The 26,592-nt window shown below is 47.9% G+C and overlaps 1 protein-coding gene across 1 annotated transcript in view; it reads right to left on the bottom strand.

Annotated features, from left to right (window-relative positions):
* The window catches only part of LOC132401347 (dynein axonemal heavy chain 8-like), a 674,688-nt gene that overhangs the window by 381,116 nt on the left and 266,980 nt on the right, over window positions 1-26,592 (bottom strand). The window contains exons 33-35 of the mRNA XM_059983476.1: window positions 6,857-7,097; window positions 4,999-5,198; window positions 279-432 (exon numbers count right to left, since the gene is read on the bottom strand). Coding sequence (XP_059839459.1) covers window positions 279-432; window positions 4,999-5,198; window positions 6,857-7,097 — 595 coding nt within the window. The remainder of the gene's footprint in view (window positions 1-278; window positions 433-4,998; window positions 5,199-6,856; window positions 7,098-26,592) is intronic.

Genomic DNA, 26,592 nt, shown 5'->3' with positions numbered 1-26,592 from the left:
GATAGCTATTTCTGGATAAGGATTTGGATAATTCTCTAGCACATCCAGTTGTCAATGTGCTGTTCCAGATGATATCAAGTTTCAGATTTTGAAATCTTGAGAAGTAGGAGCATGCATTAGGCACATCAAGATCTGTAAATGATTATGCTGTTCAATAGAATTCCCAGATAAAAGATGTGACTGTCAAACTACCTGAACAACAAGATTATGTCACACTAGTAAATGTGAAACTTGTTGACAATAATATTCAGAACACTTGGGTTAACAATACAAATTACCTGTGGCAACTGTTTGGCAATATCTCCTCCAACAAAGACAGCCTCTAAGTAAATCCACAGATTTTGAACTAAAAGCCACTGTTCAATTATAGTTGTGCATGCCGTCAGATGGTGCACCCACGTCTGAATGTCTTTCTTATAGTAAGCATTATATCTGTGGAAAATAAAGGTAATTCCATGTATAATAAAATACATATTTTTGAAAGACTTCTTAAAAAGAAACACCACTGTTTACAGTATTAAATGGAATAAAATATGGATTGAATCCTAAAGGACTTGGGTTGTAATTCTATAGTCCAGATGGAATCTAGAGCAACACACATCTACTGGAAAATCTAAGTAGGCCGGGCTGCATCTGAGAAGGGAAAAGAATTGTTGACATTTTTGGTATTGATGCAAAGTTTTGAGTCAAGACATTGACAACTCCTGTTCCCCTACAGATGCTGCTTAACCTGTTGAGTTCCTCCAGTGGATTGTCTGTTAGTCAAGGTGGCTGGGGTGCTGTTGGAATCTGTGATCTACAGCTGCACGCAAACTGTGGTTGATCACAGCAGTGGGTTTGCAGTCTTGGAACTCACTGAGCAGCCTGGTGTTTTTGGTATCTCCAGGTGCAGTCTGGAAGATGTGTGCTGTTAGGGTGCAGCCCTGTGGGCGACCCAATTGCTCAGCGGTGTCACCATCTGAAACTTCATGGAAGACTGAACTATCAAGACAGTGGTGTATGCTGCTGTGAAAAGAAGGCCCCCGAACTCGTGTTCTCTCACGATGGCAAGGGAAATTCTGCTGACCCTCGAGCTGAGGGAACTTGAATAAGCAATGCTGCAGATTGCAACATTGAAACAACGAGCTGTTGACTTTCCTCTTGTCTGTTGCAAGAGCAATATCTTTTTCTCCCCTTGCTGGTGAGATGCCTGAGATATTGAAGTGTTGGCATTGACAGTAGTCTTTGATGGACTCTAGATCATAGTCTCTGGGGGGCTTTGCTATTGCTTGCATGGCAGGGTTGGGGGGAGGGTCGGTGCTTTTGCTGGAGCAAGTGGGGGAGGGTTGATGCTTTTGCTACTGCTTGTGTGTGGGAGGGGGGAGGCTTTGGGGTTCTAACATTTTCTGTCCTTCATCTTTTGAGGGTTTTCTTCTGATTTGTGGATATCTGCAAAGGGTAATAATTTCAGGCTGTACACTGTATACATTCTCTGATATTAAATTGAACCATTGAATATGCAAGCTCCACGTATACAGCAATCAAGATCATCATCAAACTGGAAATAGGAGGTACACTAGCTACTATATGACTGTGGTGCACCCACTGCAGCAGTAAATCACTACGGCCTTGTCAGCTATAATGAACCAAAGAACTGGAGAAGTAAGCCACCCTCGAACCAAAAGAACTGCTTAAGAGAATAAAGCTATAAACTGGCCAGGTACATCACTCATTTCAAAGATAATTAGGAAAGGACAGTGAATTCTGAATTTCTCATTAACACCCATATCCAGAGTACAGGTACTAGCAAACTTTGATTAATATGTTAATGCAATATTAATCCAGAATATTAAGTGTGTAGTAGAGAAAGGTGAGGCGGAACAAGGGATAAGGAGGACACATGTACAGAGGGATGGTCTGACGGAACATGGAATTAAATGTGCAGAAAGAACAAGTAAATTTAGCAAGGACAACAAAATTCTACGGGCGTATAGCCCGATGGGAGTTCGGGGAGCTGGGTTAAGCACAATAGGCAGAGATTCAAACAGAGAGAGGAGAAATGGGTTAAAAATTCTATATCTGAATGCACGAAGTGTCAGAAATAAGGCGGATGAGCTTGAAGCTCAGGTGCAAATGGGTAACTATGATGTTGTTGGGATAACGGAGACATGACTGCAGGGAGATCAGACCTGGGAAATGAATGTACAAGGGTATACATGCTATCGTAGGGACAGAAATGTGGGCAGAGGGGGTGGGGTGGCCCTGTTAGTGAGGAATGAGATTCAGTCCCTTGCAAGGGGGGGGGACATAGGATCATGATAAGTGGAGTCTGTGTAGATAGAATTGAGGAACAGTAAGGGCAAAAGGACCCTAATGGGTGTTGTCTATAGGCCACCAAACAGTAGCATGGATATTGGGTGCAAGTTGAATAGGGAGTTAACATTGGCATGTGGCAAAGGTAATGCCGCAGTAGTTATGGGGGATTTCAACATGCAGGTGAATTGGGAGAATCAGGTTGGTGCTGGACCCCAGGATAGGGAGTTTGTAGAGTGCCTAAGGGATGCATTCTTGGAACAGCTTGTACAAGAGCCGACCAGGGACAAGGCAATTCTGGATTTAGTGTTATGTAATGAACAGGATTTGATAAGCAATCTTGCAGTAAAGGAGCCATTAGGAGGTCGTGATCATAATATGATAAGTTTTTATCTGCAATTTGAGAAGGATAAGAGCAGATCGGAGGTGTCAGTGTTGCAGTTGAACAAAGGAGACTATGGAGCCATGAGGGAGGAGCTGGCCAAAGTTAACTGGACGGATATCCTAGCAGAAAAGACAGTGGAACAGCAATGGCAGGTATTCTTGGGAATAATGCACAAGGTGCAAAATCAGTTCATCACCCAGAGAAGGAAGAATTCAAAGGAGGGAAAGGGGCCACAGTGGTTGAAAAAGGAAGTCAGAGATTGCATAGCATTAAAAAAAAGGAAGTATGACAGAGTTAAGGTGAGTGGGAGGACAGATGATTGAGAAATTTTTAAGGAACAACAGAACTTAACTAAAAAGGCAATACGGGGAGAAAAAATGAGGTACGAACGCAAGCTAGTCAGGAATATAAAGGAGGATAGCCAACGCGTTTTTTTTTTTAGGTATGTGAAGAGAAAGAAGATAGTTAAGAACAATGTTGGGCCCTTGAAGAATGAATTGGGTGAAATTGTTATGGGAAAAAGAGAAATGGCAGAAGAATTTAATAAGTACTTTAGATCTGTCTTCACTAAGGAAGACACAAGCAATCTCCCAGATGTATGGATGGGCCAAGGACATAGGGTAACAGAGGAAATGAAACAGATTGACATTAGGAAGAAAACAGTGATGAGTAGACTGATGGGACTGAAGGCTGACAAATCCCCAGGTCCAGATGGTTTGCATCCTAGGGTACTAAAGGAGGTGGCCCTGGAAATTGCGGATGCATTGGTAATCATTTTCCAATGTTCCTTAGATTCAGGATCAGTTCCTGAGGATTGGAGAATGGCTAATGTTATCCCACTTTTTAAGAAAGGAGTAAGGGAGAAAACAGAGAACTATCATCCTGTAAGCCTAACATCAGTAGTGGGGAAGATGCTAGAGTCCATTATTAAAGATGAAATGGTGGCATATCTAGATAGCAGTGATAGGATTGGGCCAAGCCAGCATGGATTTACAAAGGGTAAATCATGCTTGACTAATCTATTGGAGTTTTTCGAGGATGTAACCAGGAAGTTAGACAAGGGAGATCCAGTGGATGTAGTGTACCTCGATTTTCAGAAGGCATTTGATAAGGTCCCACATAGGAGATTGGTGGGTAAAATCAAAGCTCATGGCATTGGGGGGAAAGACATTGACATGGATAGAAAACTGGTTGGCAGATAGAAAGCAAAGGGTAGCGGTGAATGGGTGTTTCTCGGAATGGCAGGTGGTGACTAGTGGGGTGCCACAGGGCTCGGTATTGGGACCACAGCTGTTTACAATTTACGTCACGATTTAGATGAAGGCATTGAGAATAACATCAGCAAGTTTGCTGATGATACTAAGCTGGGTGGCAGTGTGACATGTGATGAGGATATTAGGAGAATTCAGGGTGACTTGGATAGGCTGGGTGAGTGGGCAGATACTTGGCAGATGACGTTTAATGTGAATAAGTGTGAGGTTATCCACTTTGGGAGTAAGAACAGGAAGGCAGATTATTATCTGAACGGTGTAGAGTTAGGTAAGGGGGAAATACAAAGAGATCTAGGAGTCCTTGTTCATCAGTCACTGAAGGTGAATGAGCAAGTGCAGCAGGCAGTGAAGAAGGCTAATGGAATGTTGACTTTTATTACAAAGGGAATTGAGTACAAGAGCAAGGAAATTCTCTTGCATTTGCATACAGGGTCCTGGTGAGACCACACCTGGAGTATTGTGTACAGTTTTGGTCTCCAGGGTTAAGGAAGGACATCCTGGCTGTAGAGGAAGTGCAGCATAGATTTACAAGGTTAATTCCTGGGATGTCAGGACTGTCTTACGCAGAGAGGTTAGAGAGACTGGGCTTGTACACACTGGAATTAAGGAGATTGACAGGGGATCTGATTGCAACATATAAGATTATTAAGGGATTGGACAAGATAGAGGCAGGAAATATATTCCAGATGCTGGGAGAGTCCAGTACCAGAGGGCAGGGTTTGAGAATAAGGGGTAGGTCATTTAGGACAGAGTTAAGGAAAAACTTCTTCTCCTGGAGAGTTGTGGGGGTCTGGAATGCACTGCCTCGGAAGGCAGTGGAGGCCAATTCTCTGGATGCTTTCAAGAAGGAGCTAGATAGGTATCTTATGGATAGGGGAATCAAGGGATATGGGGACAAGGCAGGAACCGGGTATTGATAGTAGATGATCAGCCATGATCTCAAAATGGCAGTGCAAGCTCAAAGGGCTGAATGGTCTACTTCTGCACCTATTGTCTATTGCATTGGATGCTACATAAACAAATTACTGATAATGTAATCTGAGCTTGTACCTGTTGCTGAGTAAAGAGTTCAAGATCATCAAACTGTCCTCCATCATTGTTATGATTTCTGTTGTCTCCACTCCTCTGAGCAGCAGCTCACCTCGGTTCTTAAATGTTGAGAAACTTAGGATCTGACTGGTCCAGGTCTGTATCACTTGAGTCAACTTGGCCTCAATGTCCTTCTCCTTCACAGAGGATATGCAAATATCCTAAAGGACATTACATATGGAAGTTAGATCAGCCATTATCACTTTCAGTCATAAAACTGGTTAAATAGAAAATCAAAATTAACTTTTTCATCAACTGAAACATAATGGATCCCTATCGTGTTTGTGATGCAATTTTTGAAGAAGCTGTGTAAATAAGTTATGTTTGGGAGACTTGGAAATCAACGTTTGTTCACTATCTAGGTATATACTTGGTCCTCAATTAACTTTTCAAAATCAAATGCTTTATGTTATGATACTGCTATGTATAGGAGTTTGTAATACATAGTGTGGTCACTACACTTCTTAATAACTAGAACATCCATGCAACGAAGTAAGAGGATTTACAACTCAACAAGTTCATGCTCATTTTCAGAGCAATTCCAACTCTCCCAATTCATAGAACATAGAAATCCACAGCACATCACAGGCCCTTTGGCCCACAATGTTGTGCCGACTATGTAACCTTCTCTAGAAATTGCCTAGAATTAGCATCAGCAATAGCCTGTTCTGATCAATCTACATGACTCCGTGGCCAAGAGAGAGCCTACCAGCACCTCTACTTGTCCAAGAGGATAAAGAAATTTGACCCTTTAATTAGACTTGGTATGGTAACTTCTCTACCTGTGACCACAAGAAACTGCAGAGATTTATGGACACATCTCAGCACACCACAGAAACCAGCCTCTGCTCCATGGACTCTGTCTGCACTTCTCATTATCTCAGAAAAACAGTCAACATAATCAAAGACCCCACCCAAACCAGACATCCTCTCTTCGCCCTCTTTCCATTGGGCAGAAGATACCATTGCATGTACCAATGGGCTCAAATACAACTTCTATCCCATAAGTCTATTGAATGGTTTCCTAATCTGATAAAATGGACTCTTGTCCTCAGTTTTCCTCCTTATGACCTTGCACTTTATTGTCTACCTGTAACTGTAACACTTCATTCTGCTCTGTTTATAGTTTTAGCTCACACTACCTGAATGCACTGTTGTAATGTATTGATCTGTCAGGACAGTATGCATGACTAGATTTTCACTGTACCTCAGTACATATGACAATAATAAACCAACTTAAAAACAATAAACATTTCCATAAAATACACAATGGTTTTTGATATGAAGGAAAAGTAGGGAAGGAGATTGGCTTCAATGGAAACAATTGAAATTAAACTTAATTAATAAAGTACTGGAATACTGGTATTACTGAACATGATTATAAACTCGACGTTGTGGATATCTGTGCTAATGATCTTTAAGGAGGAAGTCTGCTGTTCATTCCTTGCTTGTTGTAGCTGTTCTATGGCAATGCAACTGACATTGGAGGTGGTCAAGTGAAGCATTCAGTTGTTAATGGAACCAGGGACAATCACCAAATTACAATCATTCCATGTACTCACATCAGAAGAATGAATTTTTTTAAATTGTAAGACAATAATAATAGTGATATAATTTTGAAACAAACTGCATAGCGTTAAGTTTTACAGAGCACAAAAGAATTCAACTTATTTAAAAATTATACATAAAGCTGCAATAAACACTGGTGAAAATCTGGCAGACTTCAATGGACAAGCAAACTTAGCAGAGTGTAGAACTAGCTTCCAATCCCACAACTATTACTCTGCAGGTCTTGGCTGATACTAATAACTCAAGATACCTCAATATCATCTTTAAATTGAAGCAGTGGAGCATCCATGACATTTTTCAGTGAGAATGATTCCGATTCAATATTAAATTTATGCTTTGTTGTGGCAGATATCTGCTTCCAATGTCTAGGTTGTATTGATTTACTGGACATCATTTCCAGGAGAGGACATGATTCACTAAAATCATCTATTTTCTTCTTCAGATCCAGAAATGCCTGCCACTCCTTCAAGGCTTTGGGCAGCCTTCGGCACCTAGAAATAATTTACATAAAGGATCAGCTAACTGAAATGAATCTATACCAGTAAACTAATGCATTTGCAACACAAATGAAGGCAGAAAAAGCTGGAAACACTCAACAAATCAGACAGCATCTGGGAAGAGAGAAACAGAGTCAATGGTTCATCTTAATGGCTTTTCATCAGTAGTTACCTTTGGATCTATGTAATTTTACCCACTGAGCATTTTCCTGCATTTTCTGATTTTATTTCAGTTTTCCAAAACCTGCATTTTCTAACTTTTTGAAAGCCTTGCCCTCCAATTTTATCCTATTTTCACCATTCCTTATTTCTGATTCTGTGGTCAATCTCCCAACCACCTACATACACTAATTCCACATTAATCCCAGTCTTTTTTATCCTCTTTATTTTCGTATCACCCAACTACTAGTTCTGCAACTCACATACATCCTAAGGGCAATTTATAGTGGTCAGTTAACCTACCAACATGCACATCTTTGGCTGAGAGAGAATACCGGTGTGCTCAAGGAAACAGATAGCCACAGGCAATCATGCAAACTCCATACAGACAACATCAAAACTGGGACTCTGTGAGCCAGCAGCTCTGCTAACTGTATCACTGAGACACTCCTATCCATTTTACACAGATACATATTTGATTTTCCTATCATTGATAATTATGCACTCAGCAAATCAGGCAGTATCTGGGGAAAGAAGCAGAGTCAGTGTTTCAAATCACTGACCTTTCATCAGGATTGACATTTCAGTCAGCGCAATTTTACCTGCTGAGCATTTTTTGTGTTTTCTGACTTTCTGGAGCCACAGTTTCAGAATTCACTTCTACAAACTCTGTCTTTTTAACTTGTTTTCCTTCTGGTGCTTAATAATTACTTCTCTAACCAAGCTTCAGGTCACCTGCTCCAGACGGCTGGATTTTCCTGAATGGTAATTGATAATCAGTTTATTACAGTGATGGTTACCAAGATTTAGCTAAAAACCTTGTTTTGCACGCCATCCAAACAAACCTTAACAAGCATAAGTATGTTGAGCTAATATACCTGTAAAAGGAAAAGTAATAACAGAACACAGAACGTTTCAGTTAGTCACAAAGGAAGTTCAGTGCATGTTCACCAATAAGGTGCAAAGGCCATGAATTAAATCGAGAGATCAAGAATTCACTTCCATCATCTCAGAGGCCCATTTAAGAGTCACATAACAGAATAGATCCTTGGCCTTGAGTTAACTGGTTGTGCAATTTATCAAGCTGGTGTATCTTCTGTTCGATAGAAGGCAGAAGACGGAATGACTAGGGTAGGAGGCATTTTTGATTATAATAGCTGATCATTGAGGCAGCTAGAAGTGTATGCAGAATCAGTGGTGAGGAGGCTGGTTTTCATGATGAACTGGGCGCTATTCACAACTCATTGTGATTTCTTGCAGTCCTGGCCAAAGCAGTTACTATACCAAGATGTGATGCATCCAGATAGGATGCTTTCTATAGTGTATTGGAGAATTGGTGAAGCTTAACAATGTTCTGACGAATATGCTTAGCCTTCTGAGAAAGTAGATGTGCTTTCTTAATCGTAGCACCTACATGACTGGACCAAAACCTACGCCTGGGAGCTTGAAATTCTGAACTATTTTACCTCATTATCTTTGATACACACAAAACACATGCTCCATCCTGCTTTGTGATATCAATGACAAGGGTCTTTTGTTTTGCTAATAATGACAGAAAGGTTTCTGTCTTGACACCATACCACTGTTTTCTCTATCTCCTTCTGGTACTCCATCTTACCATTAATGATATTCTGACAACAACAATGATCATCAATGAATTTGGTCTGGTGTAGAGAGTAAGTAAGGAGTTTAGGATGTGGCCTTGCAGAGTACCAGTGCTGAGGATAATCATTACAGAGGTGGTGTGACCTACCCTTATTGAACGCAGTTTCTTGGGTGCAAGTCAAGGATCCAGTTGCAGAGGAAGGTACCTGGTCCCAGGTCTAAGCCTAGGTTTCACTTTCAGTGTTTAAATGATATTTGGACAAGTACATTCATTTAAAAAAGTCTGGGGGTGGTGGAATATCAGCCAAACACAGGCATATGGAACAAGCATATCACAAACACAAGAAATTCTGTCGATGCTGGAAATCCAAAAAGTCAGGCAACATCCATGGGGATGAATGTGTCAGGCCAAGACCCTCCTTCAGGAATGGAAAGGGGGAAGATGACAGAATAAAAAGGTGGGGGAGGGGAAGGTGAGTAACAAGAAGGTAATAGTTGAAGCCAGACGAGTGGGAAAGGTAACGGGCTGGAGAGGACGGAATCTGATAGGAGAGGAGAGTGGATCATAGGAGAAAGGGAAAGAGGAGGGAAACCAGGGGTAGTTGATAAGCAGGTGAGAAGAGGTAAGAGTGGGAAATGGAAAAAGAGGGGAGGGGAAGGGATTTTTTTTTAACTGGAAGGAGAAGTTGATATTCATGCCATCAGGTTGGAGGCTACCCAGAAGGAATATGTGATGGTGGTTTCATTGTGGCACAGGAGGAGGCCATAGACCGACATGTCGGAACGGGAATGGGAATTAAAATGTTTGACCACCGGAAGGTTCAGTTTTTGGCAGATGGAACAGAAGTGTTTGACGCTGTGGTCTACTGATCACCAATGTAGAGGAGACCACATTGGGAGGACTGAACACAATATATGACTCCAGCAAATGCACAGGTGAAATGCTGCCTCACCTGGAAGCTTGGGGCCCTAAAAGTAGGTGAGGGAGGAGGGGGATGGTCAAGTGTAGCACTTCGGCCGCTTGCAGGGATAGGTACAGAGAGGGAGATAGTGGGGAGGGACAAATAGACAAGGGAATTATGGAGACAGCATTCCCTGAGGAAAGCAAAGAGTGGGGAGGAGGGAAAGATATGTTTGGTGGTGGGATCCCTTTGGAGACGGTGTAAGTTGTAGAGGATGATGTGTTGGATGTGGAGGCTTGTGGAGTGATAGGTAAGAGCAAAATGAACTTTATCACTGTTAAGCTGACGGGAAGATGGAGTGAGTGCGGATGTCCAGAAAACGGAGGAGATACAAGTGACGGTAGCATCAATGGTGGAGGATAGGAAACCCTGTTCTTTGAAGAAGGAGATGATTTCTGATGTCCTGTCTGACTACCTGTTCAGATAGATGTCTTGGTCAGTATGGATGAACTGCCTATTTCTATGCAGTATAACTCTATGACTATGAATGTACGAGGAATTTCTATGTCGGGGAAACATTTAAAATCATATCAGAAAGAAAGGATTATTTCAGTTTAAATTATTAAGCAATATTAGATATTAAAAATAAATCTGACAACATCTAGTACAGTAAAACTTTGATAATCTATATTCCCATTTTTGGGAAATTACAATGATTTCAGCAACAGGTTCACTGAGTCACTTTACCAGATCCTATGAAACTCACTGGGCACCCATTCAAACAATTCTGTGAAACTCACTGGGCTCCCATTCAAACAATTGTGTGAAACTCACTGGGCTCCCATTCACAATACTGTGAAACTCACTGGGCTCCCATTCACAATCCTGTGAAACTCACTGGGCTCCCATTCACAGTCCAGTGAAACTCACTGGGCTCACATTCACAGTCCTGTGAAACTCACTAGGCTCCCATTCAGACAGTCCTGTGAAACTCACTGGGCTCCCATTCACAATCCTGTGAAAATCACTGGGCTCCCATTCAGACAGTCCTGTGAAACTCACTGGGCTCCCATTCAGACAGTCCAGTGAAACTCACTGGGCTCCCATTCAGACAGTCCTGTGAAACTCACTGGGCTCCCATTCAGACAGTCCTGTGAAACTCACTGGGCTCCCATTCAGACAGTCCTGTGAAACTCACTGGGCTCCCATTCAGACAGTCTATTGAAACTCACTGGGCTCCCATTCAGACAGCCCAGTGAAACTCACTGGGCTCCCATTCACAGTCCTGTGAAACTCACTGGGCTCCCATTCACAGTCCTGTGAAACTCACTGGGCTCCCATTCAGACAGTCCTGTGAAACTCACTGGGCTCCCATTCAGACAGCCCAGTGAAACTCACTGGGCTCCCATTCACAGTCCTGTGAAACTCACTGGGCTCCCATTCACAGTCCTGTGAAACTCACTGGGCTCCCATTCAGACAGCCCAGTGAAACTCACTGGGCTCCCATTCACAGTCCTGTGAAACACACTGGGCTCCCATTCAGACAGTCTATTGAAACTCACTGGGCTCCCATTCAGACAGCCCAGTGAAACTCACTGGGCTCCCATTCACAGTCCTGTGAAACTCACTGGGCTCCCATTCACAGTCCTGTGAAACTCACTGGGCTCCCATTCAGACAGTCCTGTGAAACTCACTGGGCTCCCATTCAGACAGTCCTGTGAAACTCACTGGGCTCACATTCACAGTCCTGTGAAACTCACTGGGCTCCCATTCAGACAGTCCTGTGAAATTCACTGGGCTCCCATTCACAGTCCTGCGAAACTCACTGGGCTCCCATTCACAGTCCTGCGAAACTCACTGGGCTCCCATTCAGACTGTCCTGTGAAACTCACTGGGCTCCCATTCAGACAGTCCTGTGAAACTCACTGGGCTAACATTCACAGTCCTGTGAAACTCACTGGGCTCCAATTCAGACAGTCCTGTGAAACTCACTGGGCTCCCATTCAGACAGTCCTGTGAAACACACTGGGCTCCCATTCAGACAGTCCTGTGAAACTCACTGGGCTCCCATTCAGACAGTCCAGTGAAACTCACTGGGCTCCCATTCAGACAGTCCTGTGAAACTCACTGGGCTGCCATTCAGACAGACCTGTGAAACTCACTGGGCTCCCATTCAGACAGTCCTGTGAAACTCACTGGGTTCCCATTCAGACAGACCTGTGAAACTCACTGGGCTCCCATTCAGACAGTCAATTGAAACTCACTGGGCTCCCATTCAGACAGTCCAGTGAAACTCACTGGGCTCCCATTCAGTCAGTCCAGTGAAATTCACTGGGCTCCCATTCAGACGGTCCCGTGAAACTCACTGGGCTCCCATTCACAGTCCTGTGAAACACACTGGGCTCACATTCACAGTCCTGTGAATCTCACTGGGCTCCCATTCACAGTCCTGTGAAACTCACTGGGCTCCCATTCACAGTCCTGTGAAACTCACTGGGCTCCCATTCAGACAGTCCAGTGAAACTCACTGGGCTCCCATTCAGACAGCCCTGTGAAACTCACTGGGCTCACATTCAGACAGTCCTGTGAAACTCACTGGGCTCCCATTCAGACAGTCCAGTGAAACTCACTGGGCTCCCATTCAGACAGTCCTGTGAAACTCACTGGGCTCCCATTCAGACATTCCAGTGAAACTCACTGGGCTCCCATCCAGACAGTCCTGTGAAACTCACTGGGCTCCCATTCAGACAGTACTGTGAAACTCACTGGGCTCCCATTCAGACAGTCCAGTGAAACTCACTGGACTCCCATTCAGACAGTCCAGTGAAACTCACTGGGCTCCCATTCACAGTCCGGTGAAACTCACTGGGCTCCCATTCACAGTCCTGTGAATCTCACTGGGCTCCCATTCACAGTCCTGTGAAATTCACTGGGCTCCCATTCACAGTCCTGTGAAACTCACTGGGCTCCCATTCAGACAGTCCAGTGAAACTCACTGGGCTCCCATTCAGACAGTCCAGTGAAACTCACTGGGCTCCCATTCAGACAGTCCTGTGAAACTCACTGGGCTCCCATTCAGACAGTCCTGTGAAACTCACTGGGCTCCCATTCAGACAGTCCTGTGAAACTCACTGGGCTCCCATTCAGACAGTCCTGTGAAATTCACTGGGCTCCCATTCAGACAGTCCTGTGAAACTCACTGGCCTCCCATTCAGACAGTCCTGTGAAACTCACTGGGCTCCCATTCAGACAGTCCTGTGAAACTCACTGGGCTCCCATTCACAGTCCTGTGAAACTCACGTGGCTCCCATTCACAGTCCTGTAAAACTCACTGGGCTCCCATTCAAACAGTCCTGTGAAACTCACTGGGCTCCCATCCAGACAGTCCTGTGAAACACACTGGGCTCCCATTCAGACAGTCCTGTGAAACTCACTGGGCTCCCATTCAGACAGTCCAGTGAAACTCACTGGGCTCCCATTCAGACAGACCTGTGAAACTCACTGGGCTCCCATTCAGACAGTCCTGTGAAACTCACTGGGTTCCCATTCAGACAGACCTGTGAAACTCACTGGGCTCCCATTCAGACAGACCTGTGAAACTCACTGGGCTCCCATTCATAGTCCTATGAAACTCACTGGGCTCCCATTCAGTCAGTCCAGTGAAACTCACTGGGCTCCCATTCAGTCAGTCCAGTGAAACTCACTGGGCACCCATTCAGACGGTCCAGTGAAATTCACTGGGCTCCCATTCAGACGGTCCAGTGAAACTCACTGGGCTCCAATTCAGACAGTCCTGTGAAACTCACTGGGCTCCCATTCAGACAGACCTGTGAAACTCACTTGCCTCCCATTCTGACAGTCCAGTGAAACTCACTGGGCTCCCATTCAGACAGTCCAGTGAAACTCACTGGGCTCACATTCACAGTCCTGTGAAACTCACTGGGCTCCCATTCAGACAGTCCTGTGAAACTCACTGGGCTCCCATTCAGACAGTCCAGTGAAACTCACTGGGCTCCCATTCAGACAGTCCTGTGAAACTCACCGGGCTCCCATTCAGACAGTCCTGTGAAACTCACTGGGCTCCCATTCACAGTCCTGTGAAACTCACTGGGCTCCCATTCAGACAGTCCTGTGAAACTCACTGGGCTCCCATTCAGACAGTCCTGTGAAACTCACTGGGCTCCAATTCAGACAGTCCTGTGAAACACACTGGGCTCCCATTCAGACAGTCCTGTGAAACTCACTGGGCTCCCATTCAGACAGTCCTGTGAAACTCACTGGGCTCCCATTCAGACAGTCCTGTGAAACTCACTGGGCTCCCATTCAGACAGTCCTGTGATACTCACTGGGCTCCCATTCAGACAGTCCAGTGAAACTCACTGGGCTCCCATTCAGACAGTCCAGTGAAACTCACTGGGCTCCCATTCACAGTCCTGTTAAACTCACTGGGCTCCCATTCACAGTCCTGTGAATCTCACTGGGCTCCCATTCACAGTCCTGTGAAACTCACTGGGCTCCCATTCACAGTCCTGTGAAACTCACTGGGCTCCCATTCAGACAGTCCAGTGAAACTCACTGGGCTCCCATTCAGACAGTCCAGTGAAACTCACTGTGCTCCCATTCACAGTCCTGTGAAACTCACTGGGCTCCCATTCTGACAGTCCAGTGAAACTCACTGGGCTCCCATTCAGACAGTCCTGTGAAACTCACCGGGCTCACATTCACAGTCCTGTGAATCTCACTGGGCTCCGATTCAGACAGTCCTGTGAAACTCACTGGGCTCCCATTCACACTCCTGTGAAACTCACTGGGCTCGCATTCACAGTCCTGTGAAACTCACTGGGCTCCCATTCAGACAGTCCTGTGAAACTCACTGGGCTCCCATTCAGACAGTCCTGTGAAACTCACTGGGCTCCCATTCAGACAGTCCAGTGAAACTCACTGGGCTCCCATTCAGACAGTCCTGTGAAACTCACTGGGCTCACATTCACAGCCCTGTGAAACTCACTGGGCTCCCATTCACAGTCCTGTGAAACTCACTGGGCTCCCATTCAGACAGTCCTGTGAAACTCACTGGGCTCCCATTCAGACAGTCCTGTGAAACTCACTGGGCTCCCATTCAGACAGTCCTGTGCAACTCACTGGGCTCCCATTCAGACAGTCCAGTGAAACTCACTGGGCTCCCATTCAGACAGTCCTGTGAAACTCACTGGGCTCCCATTCAGACAGTCCTGTGAAACTCACTGGGCTCCCATTCAGACAGACCTGTGAAACTCACTGGGCTCCCATTCAGACAGTCCTGTGAAACTCACTGGGCTCCCATTCAGACAGTCCTGTGAAACACACTGGGCTCCCATTCAGACAGTCCTGTGAAACTCACTGGGCTCCCATTCAGACAGTCCTGTGAAACTCACTGGGCTCCCATTCAGACAGTCCTGTGAAACTCACTGGGCTCCCATTCAGACAGACCTGTGAAACTCACTGGGCTCCCATTCAAACAGTCCTGTGAAACTCACTGGGCTCCCATTCAGACAGTCCTGTGAAACTCACTGGGCTCCCATTCAGACAGTCTATTGAAACTCACTGGGCTCCCATTCAGACAGCCCAGTGATACTCACTGGGCTCACATTCAGACAGTCTATTGAAACTCACTGGGCTCCCATTCAGACAGCCCAGTGAAACTCACTGGGCTCCCATTCAGACAACCCAGTGAAACTCACTGGGCTCCCATTCAGACAGTCTATTGAAACTCACTGGGCTCCCATTCAGACAGCCCAGTGAAACTCACTGGGCTCCCATTCAGACAGCCCAGTGAAACTCACTGGGCTCCCATTCAGACAGCCCAGTGAAACTCACTGGGCTCCCATTCAGACAGCCCAGTGAAACTCACTGGGCTCCCATTCAGACAGTCCTGTGAAACTCACTGGGCTCACATTCACAGTCCTGTGAAACTCACTGGGCTCACATTCACAGTCCTGTGAAACTCACTGGGCTCCCATTCACAGTCCTGTGAAACTCACTGGGCTCCCATTCACAGTCCTGTGAAACTCACTGGGCTCCCATTCACAGTCCTGTAAAACTCACTGGGCTCCCATTCAGACAGTCCTGTGAAACTCACTGGGCTCCCATTCAGACAGTCCTGTGAAACTCACTGGGCTCCCATTCAGACAGTCCTGTGAAACTCACTGGGCTCACATTCACAGTCCTGTGAAACTCACTGGGCTCCCATTCAGACAGTCCAGTGAAACTCACTGGGCTCCCATTCAGACAGTCCTGTGAAACTCACTAGGCTCCCATTCAGACAGTCCAGTGAAACTCACTGGGCTCCCATTCAGACAGTCCAGTGAAACTCACTGGGCTCCCATTCAGACAGTCCTGTGAACCTCACTGGGCTCCCATTCAGACAGTCCTGTGAAACTCACTGGGCTCCCATTCAGACAGTCCTGTGAAACTCACTTGGCTCCCATTCAGACAGTCCAGTGAAACTCACTGGGCTCCCATTCAGACAGTCCTGTGAAACTCACTGGGCTCCCATTCACAGTCCTGTGAAACTCACTGGGCTCCCATTCAGAAAGTCCTGTGAAACTCACTGGGCTCATATTCAGACAGTCCAGTGAAACTCACTTGGCTCCCATTCACAAAGTCCTGTGAAACACACTGGGCTCCCATTCACAGTCCTGTGAAACTCACTGGGCTCCCATTCAGAAAGTCCTGTGAAACTCACTGGGCTCATATTCAGACAGTCCAGTGAAACTCACTGGGCTCCCATTCAGAAAGTCCTGTGAAACACACTGGGCTCCCATACACAGTCCTGTGAAACTCACTGGGCTCCCATTCAGACAGTCGAGTGAAACTCACTGGGCTCCCATTCAGACAGACCTGTGAAACTCACTGGGCTCCCATTCAGACAGTCCTGTGAAACTCACTGGGCTCCCATTCAGACAGACCTGTGAAACTCACTTGCCTCCCATTCTGACAGTCCAGTGAAACTCACTGGGCTCCCATTCAGACAGTCCAGTGAAACTCACTGGGCTCCCATTCAGACAGTCCAGTGAAACTCACTGGGCTCCCATTCACAGTCCTGTGAAACTCACTGGGCTCATATTCAGACAGTCCAGTGAAACTCACTGGGCTCCCATTCAGACAGTCGAGTGAAACTCACTGGGCTCCCATTCAGACAGTCCTGTGAAACTCACTGGGCTCCCATTCAGACAGACCTGTGAAACTCACTGGGCTCCCATTCAGACAGTCCTGTGAAACTCACTGGGCTCCCATTCAGACAGACCTGTGAAACTCACTTGCCTCCCATTCTGACAGTCCAGTGAAACTCACTGGGCTCCCATTCAGACAGTCCAGTGAAACTCACTGGGCTCCCATTCAGACAGTCCAGTGAAACTCACTGGGCTCCCATTCACAGTCCTGTGAAACTCACTGGGCTCCCATTCAGACAGTCCTGTGAAACTCACTGGGCTCCCATTCAGAAAGTCCTGTGAAACTCACTGGGCTCCCATTCACAGTCCTGTGAAACTCACTAGGCTCCCATTCAGACAGTCGAGTGAAACTCACTGGGCTCCCATTCAGACAGTCCTGTGAAACTCACTGGGCTCCCATTCAGACAGACCTGTGAAACTCACTGGGCTCCCATTCAGACAGTCCTGTGAAACTCACTGGGCTCCCATTCAGACAGACCTGTGAAACTCACTTGCCTCCCATTCTGACAGTCCAGTGAAACTCACTGGGCTCCCATTCAGACAGTCCAGTGAAACTCACTGGGCTCCCATTCAGACAGTCCAGTGAAACTCACTGGGCTCCCATTCACAGTCCGGTGAAACTCACTGGGCTCCCATTCAGACAGTCCTGTGAAACTCACTGGGCTCCCATTCAGACAGACCTGTGAAACTCACTTGCCTCCCATTCTGACAGTCCAGTGAAACTCACTGGGCTCCCATTCAGACAGTCCAGTGAAACTCACTGGGCTCCCATTCAGACAGTCCAGTGAAACTCACTGGGCTCCCATTCACAGTCCAGTGAAACTCACTCGGCTCCCATTCAGACAGTCCAGTGAAACTCACTGGGCTCCCATTCACAGTCCTGTGAAACTCACTGGGCTCATATTCAGACAGTCCAGTGAAACTCACTGGGCTCCCATTCAGAAAGTCCTGTGAAACACACTGGGCTCCCATTCACAGTCCTGTGAAACTCACTGGGCTCCCATTCAGACAGTCGAGTGAAACTCACTGGACTCCCATTCAGACAGTCCTGTGAAACTCACTGGGCTCCCATTCAGACAGACCTGTGAAACTCACTGGGCTCCCATTCAGACAGTCCTGTGAAACTCACTGGGCTCCCATTCAGACAGACCTGTGAAACTCACTTGCCTCCCATTCTGACAGTCCAGTGAAACTCACTGGGCTCCCATTCAGACAGTCCAGTGAAACTCACTGGGCTCACATTCACAGTCCTGTGAAACTCACTGGGCTCCCATTCAGACAGTCCTGTGAAACTCACTGGGCTCCCATTCAGACAGTCCTGTGAAACTCACTGGGCTCACATTCACAGTCCTGTGAAACTCACTGGGCTCCTATTCACAGTCCTGTGAAACTCACTGGGCTCCCATTCAGACAGTCCTGTGAAACTCACTGGGCTCCCATTCAGACAGTCCTGTGAAACTCACTGGGCTCCCATTCAGACAGACCTGTGAAACTCACTTGCCTCCCATTCTGACAGTCCAGTGAAACTCACTGGGCTCCCATTCAGACAGTCCAGTGAAACTCACTGGGCTCCCATTCACAGTCCTGTGAAACTCACTGGGCTCATATTCAGACAGTCCAGTGAAACTCACTGGGCTCCCATTCAGAAAGTCCTGTGAAACACACTGGGCTCCCATTCACAGTCCTGTGAAACTCACTGGGCTCCCATTCAGACAGTCGAGTGAAACTCACTGGGCTCCCATTCAGACAGTCCTGTGAAACTCACAGGGCTCCATTTCAGACAGACCTGTGAAACTCACTGGGCTCCCATTCAGACAGTCCTGTGAAACTCACTGGGCTCCCATTCAGACAGACCTGTGAAACTCACTTGCCTCCCATTCTGAGAGTCCAGTGAAACTCACTGGGCTCCCATTCAGACAGTCCAGTGAAACTCACTGGGCTCCCATTCAGACAGTCCAGTGAAACTCACTGGGCTCCCATTCACAGTCCTGTGAAACTCACTGGGCTCCCATTCAGACAGTCCTGTGAAACTCACTGGGCTCCCATTCAGAAAGTCCTGTGAAACTCACTGGGCTCCCATTCACAGTCCTGTGAAACTCACTGGGCTCCCATTCACAGTCCTGTGAAACTCACTGGGCTCCCATTCAGACAGTCGAGTGAAACTCACTGGGCTCCCATTCAGACAGTCCTGTGAAACTCACTGGGCTCCCATTCAGACACACCTGTGAAACTCACTGGGCTCCCATTCAGACAGTCCTGTGAAACTCACTGGGCTCCCATTCAGACAGACCTGTGAAACTCACTTGCCTCCCATTCTGACAGTCCAGTGAAACTCACTGGGCTCCCATTCAGACAGTCCAGTGAAACTCACTGGGCTCCCATTCAGACAGTCCAGTGAAACTCACTGGGCTCCCATTCACAGTCCTGTGAAACTCACTGGGCTCCCATTCAGACAGTCCTGTGAAACTCACTGGGCTCCCATTCAGACAGACCTGTGAAACTCACTTGCCTCCCATTCTGACAGTCCAGTGAAACTCACTGGGCTCCCATTCAGACAGTCCAGTGAAACTCACTGGGCTCCCATTCAGACAGTCCAGTGAAACTCACTGGGCTCCCATTCACAGTCCAGTGAAACTCACTGGGCTCCCATTCAGACAGTCCAGTGAAACTCACTGGGCTCCCATTCACAGTCCTGTGAAACTCACTGGGCTCATATTCAGACAGTCCAGTGAAACTCACTGGGCTCCCATTCAGAAAGTCCTGTGAAACACACTGGGCTCCCATTCACAGTCCTGTGAAACTCACTGGGCTCCCATTCAGACAGTCGAGTGAAACTCACTGGGCTCCCATTCAGAGAGTCCTGTGAAACTCACTGGGCTCCCATTCAGACAGACCTGTGAAACTCACTGGGCTCCCATTCAGACAGTCCTGTGAAACTCACTGGGCTCCCATTCAGACAGACCTGTGAAACTCACTTGCCTCCCATTCTGACAGTCCAGTGAAACTCACTGGGCTCCCATTCAGACAGTCCAGTGAAACTCACTGGGCTCACATTCACAGTCCTGTGAAACTCACTGGGCTCCCATTCAGACAGTCCTGTGAAACTCACTGGGCTCCCATTCAGACAGTCCTGTGAAACTCACTGGGCTCACATTCACAGTCCTGTGAAACTCACTGGGCTCCTATTCACAGTCCTGTGAAACTCACTGGGCTCCCATTCAGACAGTCCTGTGAAACTCACTGGGCTCCCATTCAGACAGTCCTGTGAAACTCACTGGGCTCCCATTCAGACAGTCCTGTGAAACTCACTGGGCTCGCATTCAGACAGTCCTGTGAAACTCACTGGGCTCCCATTCAGACAGTCCAGTGAAACTCACTGGGCTCCCATTCAGACAGTCCTGTGAAACACACTGGGCTCCCATTCAGACAGTCCTGTGAAACTCACTGGGCTCCCATTCAGACAGTCCTGTGAAACTCACTGGGCTCCCATTCAGACAGTCCTGTGAAACACACTGGGCTCCCATTCAGACAGTCCTGTGAAACTCACTGGGCTCCCATTCAGACAGACCCGTGAAACTCACTTGCCTCCCATTCTGACAGTCCAGTGAAACTCACTGGGCTCCCATTCAGACAGTCCAGTGAAACTCACTGGGCTCCCATTCAGACAGTCCAGTGAAACTCACTGGGCTCCCATTCACAGTCCTGTGAAACTCACTGGGCTCCCATTCAGACAGTCCTGTGAAACTCACTGGGCTCCCATTCAGACAGACCTGTGAAACTCACTTGCCTCCCATTCTGACAGTCCAGTGAAACTCACTGGGCTCCCATTCAGACAGTCCAGTGAAACTCACTGGGCTCCCATTCAGAAAGTCCTGTGAAACTCACTGGGCTCCCATTCAGACAGACCTGTGAAACTCACTGGGCTCCCATTCAGACAGTCCTGTGAAACTCACTGGGCTCCCATTCAGACAGACCTGTGAAACTCACTTGCCTCCCATTCTGACAGTCCAGTGAAACTCACTGGGCTCCCATTCAGACAGTCCAGTGAAACTCACTGGGCTCCCATTCAGAAAGTCCTGTGAAACTCACTGGGCTCCCATTCAGACAGACCTGTGAAACTCACTGGGCTCCCATTCAGACAGTCCTGTGAAACTCACTGGGCTCCCATTCAGACAGACCTGTGAAACTCACTTGCCTCCCATTCTGACAGTCCAGTGAAACTCACTGGGCTCCCATTCAGACAGTCCAGTGAAACTCACTGGGCTCCCATTCAGACAGTCCAGTGAAACTCACTGGGCTCCCATTCAGACAGTCCAGTGAAACTCACTGGGCTCCCATTCACAGTCCTGTGAAACTCACTGGGCTCCCATTCAGACAGTCCTGTGAAACTCACTGGGCTCCCATTCAGAAAGTCCTGTGAAACTCACTGGGCTCCCATTCACAGTCCTGTGAAACTCACTGGGCTCCCATTCAGACAGTCGAGTGAAACTCACTGGGCTCCCATTCAGACAGTCCTGTGAAACTCACTGGGCTCCCATTCAGACAGACCTGTGAAACTCACTGGGCTCCCATTCAGACAGTCCTGTGAAACTCACTGGGCTCCCATTCAGACAGACCCGTGAAACTCACTTGCCTCCCATTCTGACAGTCCAGTGAAACTCACTGGGCTCCCATTCAGACAGTCCAGTGAAACTCACTGGGCTCCCATTCAGACAGTCCAGTGAAACTCACTGGGCTCCCATTCACAGTCCTGTGAAACTCACTGGGCTCCCATTCAGACAGTCCTGTGAAACTCACTGGGCTCCCATTCAGACAGACCTGTGAAACTCACTTGCCTCCCATTCTGACAGTCCAGTGAAACTCACTGGGCTCCCATTCAGACAGTCCAGTGAAACTCACTGGGCTCCCATTCAGACAGTCCAGTGAAACTCACTGGGCTCCCATTCACAGTCCAGTGAAACTCACTGGGCTCCCATTCAGACAGTCCAGTGAAACTCACTGGGCTCCCATTCACAGTCCTGTGAAACTCACTGGGCTCATATTCAGACAGTCCAGTGAAACTCACTGGGCTCCCATTCAGAAAGTCCTGTGAAACACACTGGGCTCCCATTCACAGTCCTGTGAAACTCACTGGGCTCCCATTCAGACAGTCGAGTGAAACTCACTGGGCTCCCATTCAGACAGTCCTGTGAAACTCACTGGGCTCCCATTCAGACAGACCTGTGAAACTCACTGGGCTCCCATTCAGACAGTCCTGTGAAACTCACTGGGCTCCCATTCACAGTCCAGTGAAACTCACTGGGCTCCCATTCAGACAGTCCAGTGAAACTCACTGGGCTCCCATTCACAGTCCTGTGAAACTCACTGGGCTCATATTCAGACAGTCCAGTGAAACTCACTGGGCTCCCATTCAGAAAGTCCTGTGAAACACACTGGGCTCCCATTCACAGTCCTGTGAAACTCACTGGGCTCCCATTCAGACAGTCGAGTGAAACTCACTGGGCTCCCATTCAGACAGTCGAGTGAAACTCACTGGGCTCCCATTCAGACAGTCCTGTGAAACTCACTGGGCTCCCATTCAGACAGACCTGTGAAACTCACTGGGCTCCCATTCAGACAGTCCTGTGAAACTCACTGGGCTCCCATTCAGACAGACCTGTGAAACTCACTTGCCTCCCATTCTGACAGTCCAGTGAAACTCACTGGGCTCCCATTCAGACAGTCCAGTGAAACTCACTGGGCTCACATTCACAGTCCTGTGAAACTCACTGGGCTCCCATTCAGACAGTCCTGTGAAACTCACTGGGCTCCCATTCAGACAGTCCTGTGAAACTCACTGGGCTCACATTCACAGTCCTGTGAAACTCACTGGGCTCCTATTCACAGTCCTGTGAAACTCACTGGGCTCCCATTCAGACAGTCCTGTGAAACTCACTGGGCTCCCATTCAGACAGTCCTGTGAAACTCACTGGGCTCCCATTCAGACAGTCCTGTGAAACTCACTGGGCTCGCATTCAGACAGTCCTGTGAAACTCACTGGGCTCCCATTCAGACAGTCCAGTGAAACTCACTGGGCTCCCATTCAGACAGTCCTGTGAAACACACTGGGCTCCCATTCAGACAGTCCTGTGAAACTCACTGGGCTCCCATTCAGACAGTCCTGTGAAACTCACTGGGCTCCCATTCAGACAGTCCTGTGAAACACACTGGGCTCCCATTCAGACAGTCCTGTGAAACTCACTGGGCTCCCATTCAGACAGACCCGTGAAACTCACTTGCCTCCCATTCTGACAGTCCAGTGAAACTCACTGGGCTCCCATTCAGACAGTCCAGTGAAACTCACTGGGCTCCCATTCAGACAGTCCAGTGAAACTCACTGGGCTCCCATTCACAGTCCTGTGAAACTCACTGGGCTCCCATTCAGACAGTCCTGTGAAACTCACTGGGCTCCCATTCAGACAGACCTGTGAAACTCACTTGCCTCCCATTCTGACAGTCCATTGAAACTCACTGGGCTCCCATTCAGACAGTCCAGTGAAACTCACTGGGCTCCCATTCAGAAAGTCCTGTGAAACTCACTGGGCTCCCATTCAGACAGACCTGTGAAACTCACTGGGCTCCCATTCAGACAGTCCTGTGAAACTCACTGGGCTCCCATTCAGACAGACCTGTGAAACTCACTTGCCTCCCATTCTGACAGTCCAGTGAAACTCACTGGGCTCCCATTCAGACAGTCCAGTGAAACTCACTGGGCTCCCATTCAGACAGTCCAGTGAAACTCACTGGGCTCCCATTCAGAAAGTCCTGTGAAACTCACTGGGCTCCCATTCAGACAGACCTGTGAAACTCACTGGGCTCCCATTCAGACAGTCCTGTGAAACTCACTGGGCTCCCATTCAGACAGACCTGTGAAACTCACTTGCCTCCCATTCTGACAGTCCAGTGAAACTCACTGGGCTCCCATTCAGACAGTCCAGTGAAACTCACTGGGCTCCCATTCAGACAGTCCAGTGAAACTCACTGGGCTCCCATTCAGACAGTCCAGTGAAACTCACTGGGCTCCCATTCACAGTCCTGTGATACTCACTGGGCTCCCATTCAGACAGTCCTGTGAAACTCACTGGGCTCCCATTCAGAAAGTCCTGTGAAACTCACTGGGCTCCCATTCACAGTCCTGTGAAACTCACTGGGCTCCCATTCAGACAGTCGAGTGAAACTCACTGGGCTCCCATTCAGACAGTCCTGTGAAACTCACTGGGCTCCCATTCAGACAGACCTGTGAAACTCACTGGGCTCCCATTCAGACAGTCCTGTGAAACTCACTGGGCTCCCATTCAGACAGACCCGTGAAACTCACTTGCCTCCCATTCTGACAGTCCAGTGAAACTCACTGGGCTCCCATTCAGACAGTCCAGTGAAACTCACTGGGCTCCCATTCAGACAGTCCAGTGAAACTCACTGGGCTCCCATTCACAGTCCTGTGAAACTCACTGGGCTCCCATTCAGACAGTCCTGTGAAACTCACTGGGCTCCCATTCAGACAGACCTGTGAAACTCACTTGCCTCCCATTCTGACAGTCCAGTGAAACTCACTGGGCTCCCATTCAGACAGTCCAGTGAAACTCACTGGGCTCCCATTCAGACAGTCCAGTGAAACTCACTGGGCTCCCATTCACAGTCCAGTGAAACTCACTGGGCTCCCATTCAGACAGTCCAGTGAAACTCACTGGGCTCCCATTCACAGTCCTGTGAAACTCACTGGGCTCATATTCAGACAGTCCAGTGAAACTCACTGGGCTCCCATTCAGAAAGTCCTGTGAAACACACTGGGCTCCCATTCACAGTCCTGTGAAACTCACTGGGCTCCCATTCAGACAGTCGAGTGAAACTCACTGGGCTCCCATTCAGACAGTCCTGTGAAACTCACTGGGCTCCCATTCAGACAGTCCTGTGAAACTCACTGGGCTCCCATTCAGACAGACCTGTGAAACTCACTGGGCTCCCATTCAGACAGTCCTGTGAAACTCACTGGGCTCCCATTCAGACAGACCTGTGAAACTCACTTGCCTCCCATTCTGACAGTCCAGTGAAACTCACTGGGCTCCCATTCAGACAGTCCAGTGAAACTCACTGGGCTCTCATTCACGGTCCTGTGAAACTCACTGGGCTCCCATTCAGACAGTCCTGTGAAACTCACTGGGCTCCCATTCAGACAGTCCTGTGAAACTCACTGGGCTCCCATTCAGACAGTCCTGTGAAACTCACTGGGCTCGCATTCAGACAGTCCTGTGAAACTCACTGGGCTCCAATTCAGACAGTCCAGTGAAACTCACTGGGCTCCCATTCAGACAGTCCTGTGAAACTCACTGGGCTCCCATTCAGAAAGTCCTGTGAAACACACTGGGCTCCCATTCACAGTCCTGTGAAACTCACTGGGCTCCCATTCAGACAGTCGATTGAAACTCACTGGGCTCCCATTCAGACAGTCCTGTGAAACTCACTGGGCTCCCATTCAGACAGACCTGTGAAACTCACTGGGCTCCCATTCAGACAGTCCTGTGAAACTCACTGGGCTCCCATTCAGACAGACCTGTGAAACTCACTTGCCTCCCATTCTGACAGTCCAGTGAAACTCACTGGGCTCCCATTCAGACAGTCCAGTGAAACTCACTGGGCTCACATTCACAGTCCTGTGAAACTCACTGGGCTCCCATTCAGACAGTCCTGTGAAACTCACTGGGCTCCCATTCAGACAGTCCTGTGAAACTCACTGGGCTCACATTCACAGTCCTGTGAAACTCACTGGGCTCCTATTCACAGTCCTGTGAAACTCACTGGGCTCCCATTCAGACAGTCCTGTGAAACTCACTGGGCTCCCATTCAGACAGTCCTGTGAAACTCACTGGGCTCCCATTCAGACAGACCTGTGAAACACACTGGGCTCCCATTCAGACAGTCCTGTGAAACTCACTGGGCTCCCATTCACAGTCCTGTGAAACTCACTGGGCTCCCATTCAGACAGTCCAGTGAAACTCACTGGGCTCCCATTCACAGTCCTGTGAAACTCACTGGGCTCATATTCAGACAGTCCAGTGAAACTCACTGGGCTCCCATTCAGAAAGTCCTGTGAAACACACTGGGCTCCCATTCACAGTCCTGTGAAACTCACTGGGCTCCCATTCAGACAGTCGAGTGAAACTCACTGGGCTCCCATTCAGACAGTCCTGTGAAACTCACTGGGCTCCCATTCAGACAGACCTGTGAAACTCACTGGGCTCCCATTCAGACAGTCCTGTGAAACTCACTGGGCTCCCATTCAGACAGACCTGTGAAACTCACTTGCCTCCCATTCTGACAGTCCAGTGAAACTCACTGGGCTCCCATTCAGACAGTCCAGTGAAACTCACTGGGCTCCCATTCACAGTCCTGTGAAACTCACTGGGCTCATATTCAGACAGTCCAGTGAAACTCACTGGGCTCCCATTCAGAAAGTCCTGTGAAACACACTGGGCTCCCATTCACAGTCCTGTGAAACTCACTGGGCTCCCATTCAGACAGTCGAGTGAAACTCACTGGGCTCCCATTCAGACAGTCCTGTGAAACTCACTGGGC

Source organism: Hypanus sabinus, chromosome 10, assembly GCF_030144855.1.
Source record: "Hypanus sabinus isolate sHypSab1 chromosome 10, sHypSab1.hap1, whole genome shotgun sequence".
In the NCBI taxonomy this organism is placed as follows: Eukaryota; Metazoa; Chordata; class Chondrichthyes; order Myliobatiformes; family Dasyatidae; genus Hypanus; species Hypanus sabinus.
The sequence above is the reverse complement of the archived record's forward strand: the minus strand, read 5'-3'. Positions and strand labels throughout refer to the sequence as shown.